Source organism: Phyllopteryx taeniolatus, chromosome 1 (assembly GCF_024500385.1).
Source record: "Phyllopteryx taeniolatus isolate TA_2022b chromosome 1, UOR_Ptae_1.2, whole genome shotgun sequence".
Classification (NCBI taxonomy): domain Eukaryota; kingdom Metazoa; phylum Chordata; class Actinopteri; order Syngnathiformes; family Syngnathidae; genus Phyllopteryx; species Phyllopteryx taeniolatus.
Genome location: NC_084502.1, coordinates 29,950,560 through 29,965,163, shown reverse-complemented (window position 1 = coordinate 29,965,163; position 14,604 = coordinate 29,950,560). Strand labels below are relative to the sequence as shown.

At 41.2% G+C, this 14,604-nt stretch overlaps 1 protein-coding gene across 3 annotated transcripts in view; it reads left to right on the top strand.

Moving 5' to 3' along the window:
• plxna3 (plexin A3) overlaps positions 1 to 14,604 on the top strand; it is an 85,580-nt gene that overhangs the window by 33,772 nt on the left and 37,204 nt on the right. For all 3 annotated transcript variants that reach the window (XM_061787316.1, XM_061787306.1, XM_061787297.1), the window contains 6 exons: positions 1,167 to 1,307; positions 1,390 to 1,490; positions 7,401 to 7,524; positions 10,987 to 11,137; positions 13,593 to 13,692; positions 13,777 to 13,891. In XM_061787316.1, coding sequence (XP_061643300.1) covers positions 1,167 to 1,307; positions 1,390 to 1,490; positions 7,401 to 7,524; positions 10,987 to 11,137; positions 13,593 to 13,692; positions 13,777 to 13,891 — 732 coding nt within the window. The remainder of the gene's footprint in view (positions 1 to 1,166; positions 1,308 to 1,389; positions 1,491 to 7,400; positions 7,525 to 10,986; positions 11,138 to 13,592; positions 13,693 to 13,776; positions 13,892 to 14,604) is intronic.

The window sequence follows — 14,604 nt, the reverse complement described above, 5'->3', positions numbered from 1 at the left end:
ATTTTTACTCCTCAGTTGTCTGACTGAAATTACATTTTAAATGCTAATTATCCTCATCCATTAATTTTATTTTAAAGAAATGATAAAGCGCATTAATATTTCTTGATTAAAGCAGGGTACTACACACATCCCGATTTTGAACATCTTTACCGAACGTGAGCGAGTCCACGCATGATGAAGAAAACATCGGCAAGTGTCTATTTCTTTCTTGTGATGCTCACTTATTGCATTATTGAAATACAACTGCATTCATATTTACTGTTATTGATGTATCTGTTTTTGTTTTTAATATTAATATTTAATATTGTCTGTGGGATTTTGCAGTACAAAAAACAAACTGAAACTTCAAATAACCATATTTGTCGTAGTACCAAGACTGACCTGTGGGAGGCAGCACAGTGCCACAGGGCAATCAGACTGATGCAGAATGCAAAGAAGAAGAAAGAGTAGCACTGGTCGTTGTAGTAGGAGTAGTGGTGGTACTGATAATGATGGTACTAGTAGTAGTATCATTAGTAGTGGTAGCAATGGAGGTAGTAGTAGTAAAAGAAGACTTTTATGGTGGTAAGCTAACTGTTATCTTGTGTGACTGCTCAATTATGGTGGTTTTCATTTTTGTGGTGAATGACTAGATGGACATGTTATCCAAACAATGTAACTATTGAACAAGTTAAACATTTGTGATTTTCCAAGTGGTGGCCGACTGGTTAGAGCGTCTGCCTCACAGTTCTGAGGACCGTGGTTCAATCCCCGGCCCTGCCTGTGTGGACTTTGCATGTTCTCCCCGTGCCTGCGTGGGTTTTCTCCGGGCACTCCGGTTTCCTCCCATATCCCAAAAACATGCATGGTAGTTTAATTAACAACTCTAAATTGCCCGTAGGTGTGAATGTGAGTGCGAATGGTTGTTTGTTTGCATGTGCCCTGCGATTGGCTTACTTTGATTAGAAGTGGGGGGAAAATTATCAGTATGTGTGTACCCCTCTTTAGATGTCTGTTTAGTGTCGCAGGTGAGCTGGAGCCTATCCCAGCTGACATTGGGCAAAAGGCGGGGTACACAGTGGACTGGTTGCCAGTCAATGTCAGGGCTTTTGAATGTTAATGCTCGCTAAATTTCTGTGTGTGTGTGTGTGTGTGTCTGTCTGTGTGTGTGTGTTTGTTTGTTTCAGATCCGCGTGGATGGAGTCCCGCCGCCGTCCCACAATGCTTTGCTGTACGAGAGTGTGACAGTGGTGGAAGGAAAGCCCATCCTGAGAGACATGATGTTCAGTCCGGACCATCTGTACATCTACCTGCTTAGTGACAGACAGGTGTGCACGTGCGCACACACACTCGAAGGTACAGTCACACATGCACACGTGTCTGACACGCTGGGCCATATTGTTGTTTCAGGTGAGCAGACTTCCTGTGGAGACATGCGAGCAGTATCAGTCTTGTTCAGACTGTTTGTCTTCAGGAGACCCTCACTGTGGATGGTGTGTCCTTTACAACAAGTAAGACGTACACTATGACATCAGGGTTAGTAGTAGTTACTACAGCTAAATGATTTGGCAAATGCTGTTTTCATTCATCTGATTTACAATTAATGCATTTTTTAGTCCACAACAATTACAGTATATTAGCTTCTGTAGCTGGGCTGGGAAAAGTGAGGCCCGTGGGGGATGCCCACCAAGCATTTTAATCAAGGGTCCTGTAATCCTGTTTGTCTCAGTCTTTTTGTCCTTAAAATTGGTTAAAATGTATTTCGTAGCGGCACGGTGGCCGACTGGTTAGAGCGTCAGCCTCACAGTTCTGAGGTGCGGGGTTCAATCCCCGTCCCCGCCTGTGTGGAGTTTGCATGTTCTCCCCGTGCCTGCGTGGGTTTTCTCCGGGCACTCCGGTTTCCTCCCACATCCCAAAAACATGCATTAATTGGAGACTCGAAATTGCCCGTAGGCATGACTGTGAGTGCGAATGGTTGTTAGTTTCTATGTGCCCTGCGATTGGCTGGCAACCAGTTCAGGGTGTACCCCGCCTCCTGCCCGATGACAGCTGGGATAGGCTCCAGCACGCCCGCGACCCTAGTGAGGAGAAGCAGCTCAGAAAATGGATGGATGGATGGATAGCTTCTGTAGCTGGGCTGGGAAAAGTGAGGCCCGTGGGGGATGCCCACCAAGCATTTTAATCAAGGGTCCTGTAATCCTGTTTGTCTCAGTCTTTTTGTCCTTAAAATTGGTTAAAATGTATTTCGTTGTATTTTGTATTTGTTTTTAGCTATATATTTTGTATTCCTTTATCTCATTGAATAATTAGTTAATTAATTACGTAAAGTATTTACATGGAGACTTATTTGGCATTCCGATTGAAATCATTCTGATTGAAGATCTATTTTGATTGGGTGTATGTATACATGTGTATTATATTTCATTGGAACAGCCATGTGACGTGCACATCGACGTGAGCGTCACGTCATTTGTCAAGATTGAGGTCCGTCGTCTATTTACCACAGTAGTTGGGATTGTGTTTACACGTTTATTAAAACAAGCGCTTGATAAAAACAAGTTATAAGTAGTTAAAAACAAGATCTCTGTCTCATACGAACTCTGGTCGGGAACCACCATATATATGCCGTGGGTAAACGATGACGTCACCGCGCATTTACGACAAGGTGGAGCTTGCGCAGACAGCACTTCCCAGTTCAATTCCGATTCAGCGGCTACATGATGAAAATGTACTTATGATCGGTTTGGCAAAAGGAATTTTCCACCCCTGTGAATCAGAATGAAATTCCATTTGGATTTGGCCTGTTTTTTCCGATTGAGGTGTTAAATTGAGCATTTACATTTGGTTTGGCCTTCTAAACCGATTATAATCAGAATAGAAGGCTCCATGTAACCTAACCCCCCCCCCCCCCCCCCATTGATTTATTGCACAGTGACCTAATTTACGAGTATTTCAAGATAGATTTTTTTGCTCTGACTTGCGAGCGCAGACTTGAGATACTCGTGTTGTATGGTGGTAGCAAACACCACTCCACTCACTTCACAATAGGCAACAGTTTGGCATAGTAAGCAAATCTTCAAAAAAAAGAGACCAAGCGGTTTAATGCGACTCCCAGATGAAATTTACTTTAAAACCAAACTGAAAACAAAGATAATTAAAAATTTTGAATTTAAAACAATAGCCACAACTTGCTTTAAGAAGGGCTTGCCAGTTTAATGCTAACATCTTATGGAAAAAGCCATTGACATGCAAATGCTAATGCTTAGCATTGATAGTTGTGGTTTTAGAAGCAATGGCTATTTGAACTCAAACAGTAGAGCAATACATGTAGACACACAGTAAATTATAACAATTCTCACAGGCATATATTCCTTATCCTCCACATAAAATGACAAATATTTCATATTCATATAATTCTTTGCTCATGTCTTCATGACCAAGGCAGGCACACCAGAAGGAACAGCACAATGAAATGAATTGCAGCATTAAATTATGAAGCACAAACTGTTTAATTCTTCAAATTCTATTTAATGATTTCCTTATTGTATGTTTTTTTAAATCATTTAAAATCATAATCATTTTATTTTATTAATTTTTTTGGGTGGGGGGAAAATAAATGGTATTTCCATTCATTTCAATGGGGAGAGGTGATTTGAGATACGAAGTATCTTGAGTTACGAGCATGGTCACGGAACATGTTAAATTCGTATCTCAAGGCACCACTGTATACTTCCCTCCACCCCTGAAGGTCTTGCTTTTAATGATGCTTCATAGGTTCTCAATATGGTTAAGGTCATGGGATGGATGGATGGATACAATGGGACGAAAAAGTATTTAGTCAACCACCATTTGTGCAAGTTCTCCCACTTAAAAAGATGAGAAAGGCCTGTAATTTTCATCATAGGTATACCTCACCTATGAGGTACCTTTGTTATATACCCTTTGTTGGCAATGACAGAGGTCAAACATTTTCTGTAAGTCTTTACAAGGTTTTCACACACTGTTGCTGGTATTTTGGCCCATTCCTCCATGCAGATCTCCCCTAGAGCAGTGATGTTTTGGGGCCGTCGCTGGGCAACACAGACTTTCAACTCCATCCAAAGATTTTTTATGGGGTTGAGATCTGGAGACTGGCTAGGCCACTCCAGGACCTTGAAATGCTTCTTCCGCAGCCACTCCATCGTTGCCCGGGCAGTGTGTTTGGGATCATTGTCATGCTGAAAGACCAAGCCACATTTCATCTTCAATGCCCTTGCTGATAGGAGGAGGTTTTCACTCAAAATCTCACAATACATGGCCCCATTCATTCTTTCCTTTAGAAGGATCAGCTGTCCTGGTCCCTTTGCAGAAAAACAGCCCCAAAGCACGATGTTTCCACCCCCCATGCTTCACAGTAGGTATTGTGTTCTTTGGATGTAACTTTCTCCTCCAAACACGACAACTTGAGTTTTTACCAAAAAGTCATTCACTTGGTCCCCCAGTGTGGTTCTGGAATTTTTGCTCACCGTTCTTGTGATCATTTTGACCCCACGGGGTGAGATCTTGCGTGGAGCCCCAGATTGATAGAGATTATCAGTGGTTTTATATGTCTTCCATTTTCTAATAATTGCTCCCACAGTTAATTTCTTCACACCAAGCTGCTTAGCTATTGCAGATTCAGTCTTGCCAGCCTGGTGCAGATGTAGAATTTTGTTTTTTTGTGTCCTTTGACAGCTCTTTGGTCTTGGCCATAGTGGAGTTTGGAGTGTGACTGTTTGAGGTTGTGGACAGGTGTCTTTTATACTGATAACGAGTTCAAACAGGTGCCATTAATACAGGTAATGAGTGGAGGACAGAGGAGCCTCTTAAGAAGAAGTTACAGGTCTGTGAGAGCCAGAAATCTTGCTTGTTTGTAGGTGACCATAATTAGCTAATAAATTATTTAAAAATCAGACAATGTGATTTTCTGGATTTTTTTTTCTCATTTTGTCTCTCATAGGTGAGGTATACCTATGATGAAAATTACTTTTTAAGTGGGAGAACTTGCACAATTGGCGGCTGACTAAATACTTTTTTGCCCCACTGTAGATAGAATATTTAAAAAGACCAAAATTGTGTGGATACTAGATTTGCTGCAAACAACAGACACTCACTTGTGATTGGTTCAGATCTTATGATGTATGTGTAGGTGTGTGTGTGTGTGCATGTGAAAGGCATTTATAGAAACATTAATGATGCCACATGGGAACACATTCACTCATACTTGCACACACAGTTTGTGGGCCTCTTTGATGTTGAGAGTCCAGGTGGAGACATTTTGTCTTTGCTGTAACATCAATCAGCTTAGCCTTCAATATTAAAGAGCCCCTCTCTGTGTTCATGAAGAAAAATCGCTGCACTCATTCAGGCTTTGCCACCACTTTCAGAATACGAGGCTGCAATGTTGCTGCTCAGCACAGGACCATGGATACATGTGAAAACATGAAGTACCAGGCGAAACACATTTCATTTTATTTTTAATGGGATGAAAATTAAACTGTCAAGCATTTCAGAAAAGAATTAACATTAAACAAAACATAACCATAAAGAAATGAATGACGGTTGTTGTTCATCCATCCATCCATCCATTTTCTGAGCCGCTTCTCCTCACTAGGGTCACGGGCGGTTGCTATTCAGTCAGTCATTTAAAAAATAAAATACAAAAATATTTCACAAATTCTGCCTGGGTATGTAAACTTATGAGCACAACGGTACATACAGTGGGTACGGAAAGTATTCAGACCCCCTTAAATCTTTCACTCTTTTTTATATTGCACCCATTTGCTAAAATCATTTAAGTAATTTTTTTTCCACAGTAATGTACACACTGCACCCCATATTGATAGAAAAAACAGAATTGCTGAAATATTTGCAGATTTATTAAAAAAGAAAAACTGAAATATCACACAGCCATAAGTATTCAGACCCTTTGCTCAGTATTTAGTAGAAGCACCCTTTTGAGCTAATACAGCCATGAGCCTATTTGGGAATGATGCAACAGGTTTTTCACACCTGGATTTGGGGATCATCTGCCATTCCTCCTTGCAGATCCTCACCAGTTCTGTCAGGTTGGATGGTGAACTCATCAGACCAGAGAATCTTATTTCTCTTGGAGTCCTTCAGATGTTTTTTCTTAGCAAACTCCATGCAGGCTTTCATGTGTCTTGCACTGAGGAGAGGCTTCCGTCGGGCCACTCTGCCATAAAACCCCGACTGGTGGAGGGCTGCAGTAATGGTTGACTTTCTAGAACTTTCTCCCATCTCCCGACTGCATCTCTGGAGCTCAGCCACAGTGATCTTTGGGTTCTTCCTTACCTCTCTCACCAAGGCTCTTCCCCCCAATTGTTCAGTTTGGCCGGACGGCCAGCTCTAGGAAGGGTTCTGATCGTCCAAAACGTCTTCCATTTAAGGATTATGGAGGCCACTGTGCTCTTAGGAACATTAAGTGCAGCAGGATCTTTTTTGTAACCTTTGCCAGATCTGTGGCTTGCCACAATTCTGTCTCTGAGCTCTTCAGGCAGTTCCTTTGACCTCATGATTCCCATTTGCTCTGACATGCACTGTGAGTTGTAAGGTCTTATATAGACGGGTGTGGCTTTCCTAATCAATTCCAATCAGTATAATCACACACAGCTGGACTCCAATGAAGGTGTAGAACCACTTTAAGGATGATCAGAAGAAATGGACAGTTAAATATGAGTGTCACAGCAGAGGGTCTGAATACTTACGGCTGTGTGATATTTCAGTTTTTCTTTTTTAATAAATCAGCAAAAGTGTCAACAATTACGTTTTTTTCTGTCAATATCGGGTACTGTGTGTATATTAATGAGGAAAAAAATGTACTTTAATTATTTTAACAAATGGCTGCAGTATAACAAAGAGTGAAAAATTTAAGGGGTCTGAAAACTTTCCTTACCCACTGTATATGCAGTCATACGCACCCCTGTCATATTGGAATGAAAGTTTAGGCTACACCTTTTTCATAACCTGTAGGGGGCGGTGGCATATTGGAATGAAAGTGTACAGCTTTTTCATAACCTCTAGATGGCTGCATACATTTGTAAAATGTGAAAGTTTTTTTCATTTTCCCATATACCTACATATAATGCGCACTATGGACTTTTGACAATTGGGGGGGGGGGGGGGGAATGTGCATTATACATGAGAAGTGTCAGTATATGTGGTTCACTGTAGCCCAAATTCCAGAAAAATTGTACATTCAAACCAAAAATGGTACATTCAAACTTCCTGGGAAATAAAATTTTTGAGTTTTTGTGTACGTGGAGGGCCCCTAAAAGTAGGGCCTTCACCCAACCTGGTGTTCGGGCCCTAATAATAAACAAGGACATTTCAATAAGGTCCTTGGATCATTAATGATAATCATGTCATGTGACCCTTCCCAGATGTTCCAGACAGGAAGCATGTGAGAAGTGGCAGGAGCCTCAGCACTTCAACGCCAAGCTCGACCAGTGTGTAGACATCTCCGTTACCCCCAGCAACATGTCTGTCACCGCCCCAGCAACGCAGGTACAGTACTTCTTGTCATAGACATCAAATATATGTACAGTAGACCCTGCCTTGAGCTATAATATGTCAGCAAGTCCACCATAATGAATGTGGCAGATCTGCCCCATGTACAAATGCAGGGAAATGGACTGACGTTCAAAAGGCCACAAACCCACTGAATGCAACACATTCACTAATAGATTTGGGAAACAGACCAAAAACAATTTACAGTGTAATCTTGACATGTAAGTACCCCAACCTTTGTGTTTTTCGAGCTACGCCTGGTTGCTGCTGTCGTTTGGTTTTGGATTTAATTTCTTTTGTGTTTGAGCTGAAATTTGAGTTACGAGGGAGCTTCACATATGCTGCCGCTCGAGTGAAGTGAGAAAAAAAGGAGAGCAACAGTTGCTGATGCACTTTCAGCCGTTTTACAAATACAAAATTAATACAATGGCAAAGAGCTATAGTAAGCAAAAACTCATACCAACGAAGGCGAACTCATTAGGCCACGCCCCTTAAAGGCACACATGCAACACTACAGGTATTATTGTTGCGACTTGGCTTGTCCCAACATACAGTAATTACACTTTTGTTTCTGTACATTCTTTTATTGTTCTTTTACAATGCAGTGCTACTTTCTTTATTAAAAACGCATAACCCCCCAAAATTGTGGCGTTATTTTGGGGGCTGGAATGGATTAATATAATTTCAATTCATTTCAACGGGGAGTATTAATTTGAAATACAAGTAAATTGAGTTACGAGCTTGGTCACGGAAAAAAGTCAAGGTACCACTGTATCTCACCTAATCTGATCTAAATAAATGTTTACTACTTCCTATTAGTATATAAGGACGCACCAAGCCAATGTAGGGATTTTTCCAATGTTTTCGTGAGTGTTTAGTGTATATAACACTGTCACTGTGATGATAAGTATTAAAATAGGATTCTAAAATATTTAATTTGTGTCTAGCATCACCAGATCCTGAAATCCAGATGTGACGTGGGTTTTCTGAATACAGAGCACTACATTTACAGTTAACAGATTTTTATATTTAGCGATTGATATCAATTTAACACCCAATAATACCAATGATTGTGGATGGACTATGAGTGCAGCCTTCCCTTTGCTGCTTTGTCAGCCCTTTATCTTTGGGAAACTTGCTTAGTATGAGAAAAGTGGGCTAAGCACTTATCAATCAGAGTTGTGACTTGGTGGCAATTTAGTGAAATAATAAATTATTTGTTTGTAGGCTGGGAATTGTGTGATGCACATACATGACTTCATAGTACCAGTCCCATTTCCAATGAAGTTGGGACATTGTGTAAAACATAAATAAAAAGAGAATACAATGATTTGCAAATCCTTTTCAACCTGTATTTAATTAAATACACTATAAAGACAAGATATTAAATGTCCAAACTGGTGAACTGCACGTAAGCGGCAAGGCTAAAAAACAACATTGAATGCCTGTGACTAGGCATGGGACGGTATCCGATTCTGACGGTACGATAACCTTGAGCAGAAATTTCTCTGTATCACGATATTTAAATTACAGCTCTAAAATTAATTATTTTGAAAATTTTTAGTAAATAAAAACAACTTTTTTTGCCATTGAACACAAACTATTTTATTTTTAAATAAAATAGAGACTATTTAGTGCATTAATAAACTTGTTCCATGTTAAGTTTAGATAGATAGATAGATAGATTGATTGATTGATTTACTAAATCACAATGTCCCATCACTGGTCAGCTCGTCTTACAGGAGACCTGCGGGCTACTAACACTATATTACAAGTACAGTGATAGTGACAGATAACTTGTCTACAGTTAAGATTGGCATTGAGAAACACCTCAAGGTTTGAAAAGCTGATACGGTTTCTTCTGTCTGTTTCGTACTGTTCGCAACAGTTCCATTAGACACACTGATACCTTCATTAATATTTTTTTCCAGAATTTGTATTGTCAATAAAATTTAAACATGTCCATATTGTTCTTTTCCTGCTACTGTCACACGTTGCCTTATCAGTCTCACGTCTAACCTCTTCGCATGCGCATTGCCGCCCGTCCCCCCTCTGCTCACCTGAGAAAGAGAGGAAAAAAAAGGCAGCTGGCCTCTCCTCATTAAGATCAAAGAGGCTGATTGTTTAGCGAGTGAGAATCTCGTATTTCTGGTAATGGACAGTGTTACAGTAATTGAAACCTTGACTTTTCAAAGTCTCAGCATACCTTTAACTCGGTAATCGCCCCATGCCTACCTGTGACCTTCGATCAATCAAGCGACGCTGCATTAAAAAATGTCATAATTAATAATGTAAAAGATATTGCCATGTGGGTTCAGGAACACTTCAGAAAACCATTGTTAGTTAACACAGTTTGTTGCTATATCTACAAATGCAAGTTAATACTTTACCTTGCAAAACAAAAGCCCTATCAACAACACCCACAAACACCGCCGGGTTCTCTGGGTCCGAGCTCATTTAAGATGGACTGACGCAAACTGTGCTGTGGTCTGATTGGTCAACATTTCAAATGGTTTATGCAAGTCATGGCCAAAGAGGAAGGACCGTCTGGATGGTCATCAGCGCGAAGTTAAAAAGCCAGCATCTGTGATGAAATGGGGTTGTGTTACATAATTTATGCTGCCACCAAGCCACATTCTCCACGTGTTACAACACTGTGGCTTCGTAACAACAGTGTGGCTTCATAGTAAAAGAGTGCGAGTACTAGACTGGCTTGCCAGTAATCCAGACCTGTCTCCCACTGAAAATGTGTGGCGCATCATTAACCGCAAAATATGACAACAGAGACCCCAGACTGTTGAGCAAATTAAGTTGTACATCAAGCAAGAACGGGAAATAATTCCATCTAGAAAGCTTCAACAATTGGTGTCCTCAGTTCCCAAACACTAATGGAGTGCTGTGAAAAGGAACGTTGATGTAACACAGTAGTAAACATGCCCTTGTCCCACCTTTTTTGGAACATGTTGCAGGCATCAAATTCAATATGAATGAATATTTGGGAAAAAAAACAGTATCAATTTGAACATTAAATATTGTGTCTTTGTAATGAATTCAATTAAATATAGGTTGAAAAGGATTTGCTAACCATTGTATTCTGTTTTTATTTACATTGTGCACAACGTCCCAACTTCATTGGAATTGAGGTTTGTATTTTCCACAATGTCAACGAATTGTGTTGGCAAAATTATATAATATATGGTGGTCATATAGAATCAAATGTTTTGTTCAGAACCAAGAGCTCTGGCTTTGCATCTAAAACCAGTGCCACATCTTTAAGTAGCAAATGAAGCACCTTCAGCCTTTGCGCTATGCCGCCACATCCAATATGACGGCAAAGTCAACGTATGAGTCAGTGCTCAAGGCGGCGTCTGTGTGTATACCGTACGATGTCTGCACATTCTGTCGCATTTGGGCTCCTTGGTCGAGGATGTCATGGAGTGTGACGTTGTCTGTGTGCAGCTCAGCGTACGGGTGAACCACGTGCCCGCGCTGTCGGGTGGCGTGTCCTGCGTCTTCCAGGACATCAGCGAAACCTCGGCGGAGGTGGGGCCTGACGGTCAGGTGACATGCATGTCGCCCACGCTCAGAGACCTGCCGCCGCACTCCTACGGTGATGCGCGCGCGCACACACACGCACACGATGGATCATTCAGGATTACCTCTCATACGCACTACTGAAACACACATTTGAGTGTATTAAATATGAGAGTTGCACTAATTTGGGTGAGAGCGTTTCACTTCATAGTTCAAGAGCATTTTAATTGTTTGTGGGAGTGTTTCAGTAGTCAGTGTAAGTGTTTTAATAGTGGTGTGAGAATGTTTCCTTTTTGTGTGAGAGCATTTCATTAGTGCCTGTGAGAAGGTGCTTTAGTAGGGTGGGAAAGTGTTTCACTTGATTGTGTGAGTGCATTTCAGTATCCTTTGAGAGTGTTTTACTTGTGTGAGAGCATTTCAGTAGTAAGTGTGAGAGCATTTCAGTTGTGTGTAAGACCATTTTAGTAGTGAGTGTGAGCGCTTTTCATTAAGCCTCTTCTAAAACATAGAATGCTGGACACTTCCATGTTAGCAAGCTATAGACCCATCTCAAATATCCCTTTCATAGCGAAGATTGTTGAGAAAGTTATTTTTAATCAACTCAGCAATTTCTTGAACTTAAATGGACTTTTTGACAAATTTCAATCAGGTTTACGAACTCATCACAGTACAGAATCTGCTCCAATCAAATTACTAAAGGTTGAATACTGACTCTGAAAAGGTGTCAATTATTGTCTTGTTGGATCTGAGTGTGGCTTTTGATACGGTAGATCATAATATACTTCTGAACAGGTTGGAAATGTGGGTGGGGCGAAATGGAGCAGTCCTTAAATGGTTCAGGTCCTACCTGGAGGAAAGGAGTTATTTTGTAACCATTGGAAGTGTTCAATCTCATTGAATGGTAATGACCTATGGGGTCCCTCAAGGGTCAGTTGTTGGACCCCTCCCGTTCAGCCTGTATATGGTACCCTTGGGTGAAATTCTTCAGAACTTTAATTTTTCCCATCATAGCTATGCAGATTAAACACAGTTACATCTAGCAGTGTCTCCTGATGACTACAGTTCAATTGAGGTGTTCTGTCACTGTCTAAAACAGATAACTCGATGAACCAAATTTTTCTTCAATTAAACCACAACAAAACTGAGATAATTGTTTTGGGCAATAGAGAAAAGAGGATTGCTGTTAGTAAATAAATGGAGTCACGCCTTAAAAACCAAAGACCAAGTCCGAAACCTTGGTGTACTGATACATTCCGACCTGACTTTTAACAGCCGTATCAAATAAATTACTAAAACTGCCTTCTACCATCTGAAGAACATATCCAAAGTGAAGACTTGCATGTGCCAAGCAGACCGGGAGAAGCTCATCCATGCTTTTATTTAAAGCAGACTTGACTATTGTAATGGTCTTCTGACAGGCCTCCCCCAAAAGAGCATTAAACAGCTGCAGCTCATTCAGAATGCTTCAGCTCGGGTTCTGACCAGAACAAAGAGGTCAGAACATATTACTCCAATTCTAAAGTCTCCACACTGGCTCCCAGTCAGCTTTAGAATAGATTTTAAAGTTCTGCTACTGGTCTATAAATCACTAGATGGTTTAGGTCCTGAATACATAAAGAAATGCTAATGCAATACAAACCCAGAAGGGCTCTGAGATGGACAGACTCAGGTCACATAGTGGAGCACAGAGTCCAAAGCAAACATGGTGAAGCAGCATTTAGCTATTATGCTGCCAATAGAAGTGACCTCAGCGCCAAGTGTCAATGTTTTTAAGTCCAGGTTAAAAACTCTTCTTTTTTACTCATACTTTATTTCCACTTTTAAATGATATTTCTTGCACTGCACCCTGTTTTAATTGAACTTTTAATTTTCTCGGTTTTAAAAGTTTACAAGCTGTTTTTGTTGTTGTTTTTAAATGCTTTTAATCATGTAAAGCACATTAAGTTACATTGTATATGAAATGTGCTCTATGAATAAATTTGCTTTGCTTTAGTGTGTATGAATCTTTCAGTAGTGCATGTGAGTGTTTCACTTGATTAGTATGAGAGCATTTCAGTTGAGTGTGAGTGTTTCACTTGTGTGAGAGCATTTCAATAGTGTGTGTAAGAGCATTTCAGTTGTTTATCAGCATTTCAATAGGCTGTGAGAGCGTTTCACTTGATAGTGTGAGAACATTCCATCATCTCGTGAGAGCATTTCACTTGATTGTGTGAGAGCATTTTAGTGGTGTGTGAGAACACGTCGGTAGTGTGTTTGAGAGCATTTCATTAGTGCGTGAGCACATTTCAGTGGTGAGAGAGTGCTTCATCAGTGTGTTTGACAGTATTTCTGTAGTGTGTCTAAGCGTTTTTGTACTGCGTTTGAATGTTCCACTTGATAGTTTGTGAGCATTTCATCAGCAATGTGTGAGCATTTCAGCAGCAGAACATTTGAGTAGTGTGTGAGTGAGAGGTAATCCTGAATGATGTCCCTTGCAACCTACACAAATTTGCGCTGGTCACACCTGCTCATGGGCGTTGTGGTCTGGACAGGAGAGAAACGTGACATCCAACTCAGTCTTCGATCTGGCGAGACTAAACGCACGTTCATCAGCACCAAGTTCACCTTCTACAACTGCTCTGTGCTCAACTCGTAAGCTTGACGTGCACTCCTCCCCTCTGTCATCATCTTCTGCACCGCCGCGTGCTTGATAGCATCTTCACTTCCTGTTTGCAGGTGCACTTCCTGTGTGGGCAGCATGTTTCCGTGTCACTGGTGCAAATATCGCCACATGTGCACCAACAACCTGGAGGACTGTTCCTTCTTGGAGGGGCGCGTCAGCACGGCCCAGGTAAACGCACACAGTGCTCAGTAGAATCTTGTGTTTGTGCGTGGTCCTTTAAGTAGGAAAATAAATCTGAAATTTTTTGGGGAGAAATTTGTCTTTTGCTAGCTGGTTAGCATGTCTGCCTCATGCACTTGTTTATATGTGCCCTAACGATGACTGGCAACCAGTCCATTGCTTATCTAGGGGAGCATTCGCAAAACGTCATTGTGACGTTATTTTTGTGCATGCGCATAAGATTGAGTGGCAAGAGAGCCCATATAATATTGGCTGAGAAACCTCGTTTTGTTGGCTTTTTATCACAATATGCAAGTTTGGGCCAGCTCATGCAGCAAAGCTTCTGTACGACAGCGGCACCCAGAATTTGCCTTAAATACGCAGTTACGGACAAATGTGTCCCAAATCCTGGGCTGGCTTGAGGGGATGTACTGTACATATGTGTGTGTAGTGTGGCTAGTGTGTGTGTGTGTGTGCATGAACGTGTGTGTGTGTCGTTGTCTCTGCATTTGTGTGTGGCAAGTGTGTGTCCCTGGCGGTACGGTGGACTGGTTACCACATTTGCCTCACAGTTCTGAGGACCAAGGTTCAAATCCAGCCTCCCCTGTGTGGAGTTTCCATGTTCTCCCCGTGCCTGTGTGGGTTTTCTCCGGACACTCCGGTTTCCCACATCCCAAAAACATGCATGGTAGGTTAATTGAAGACTCGAAATTGCCCCTAGG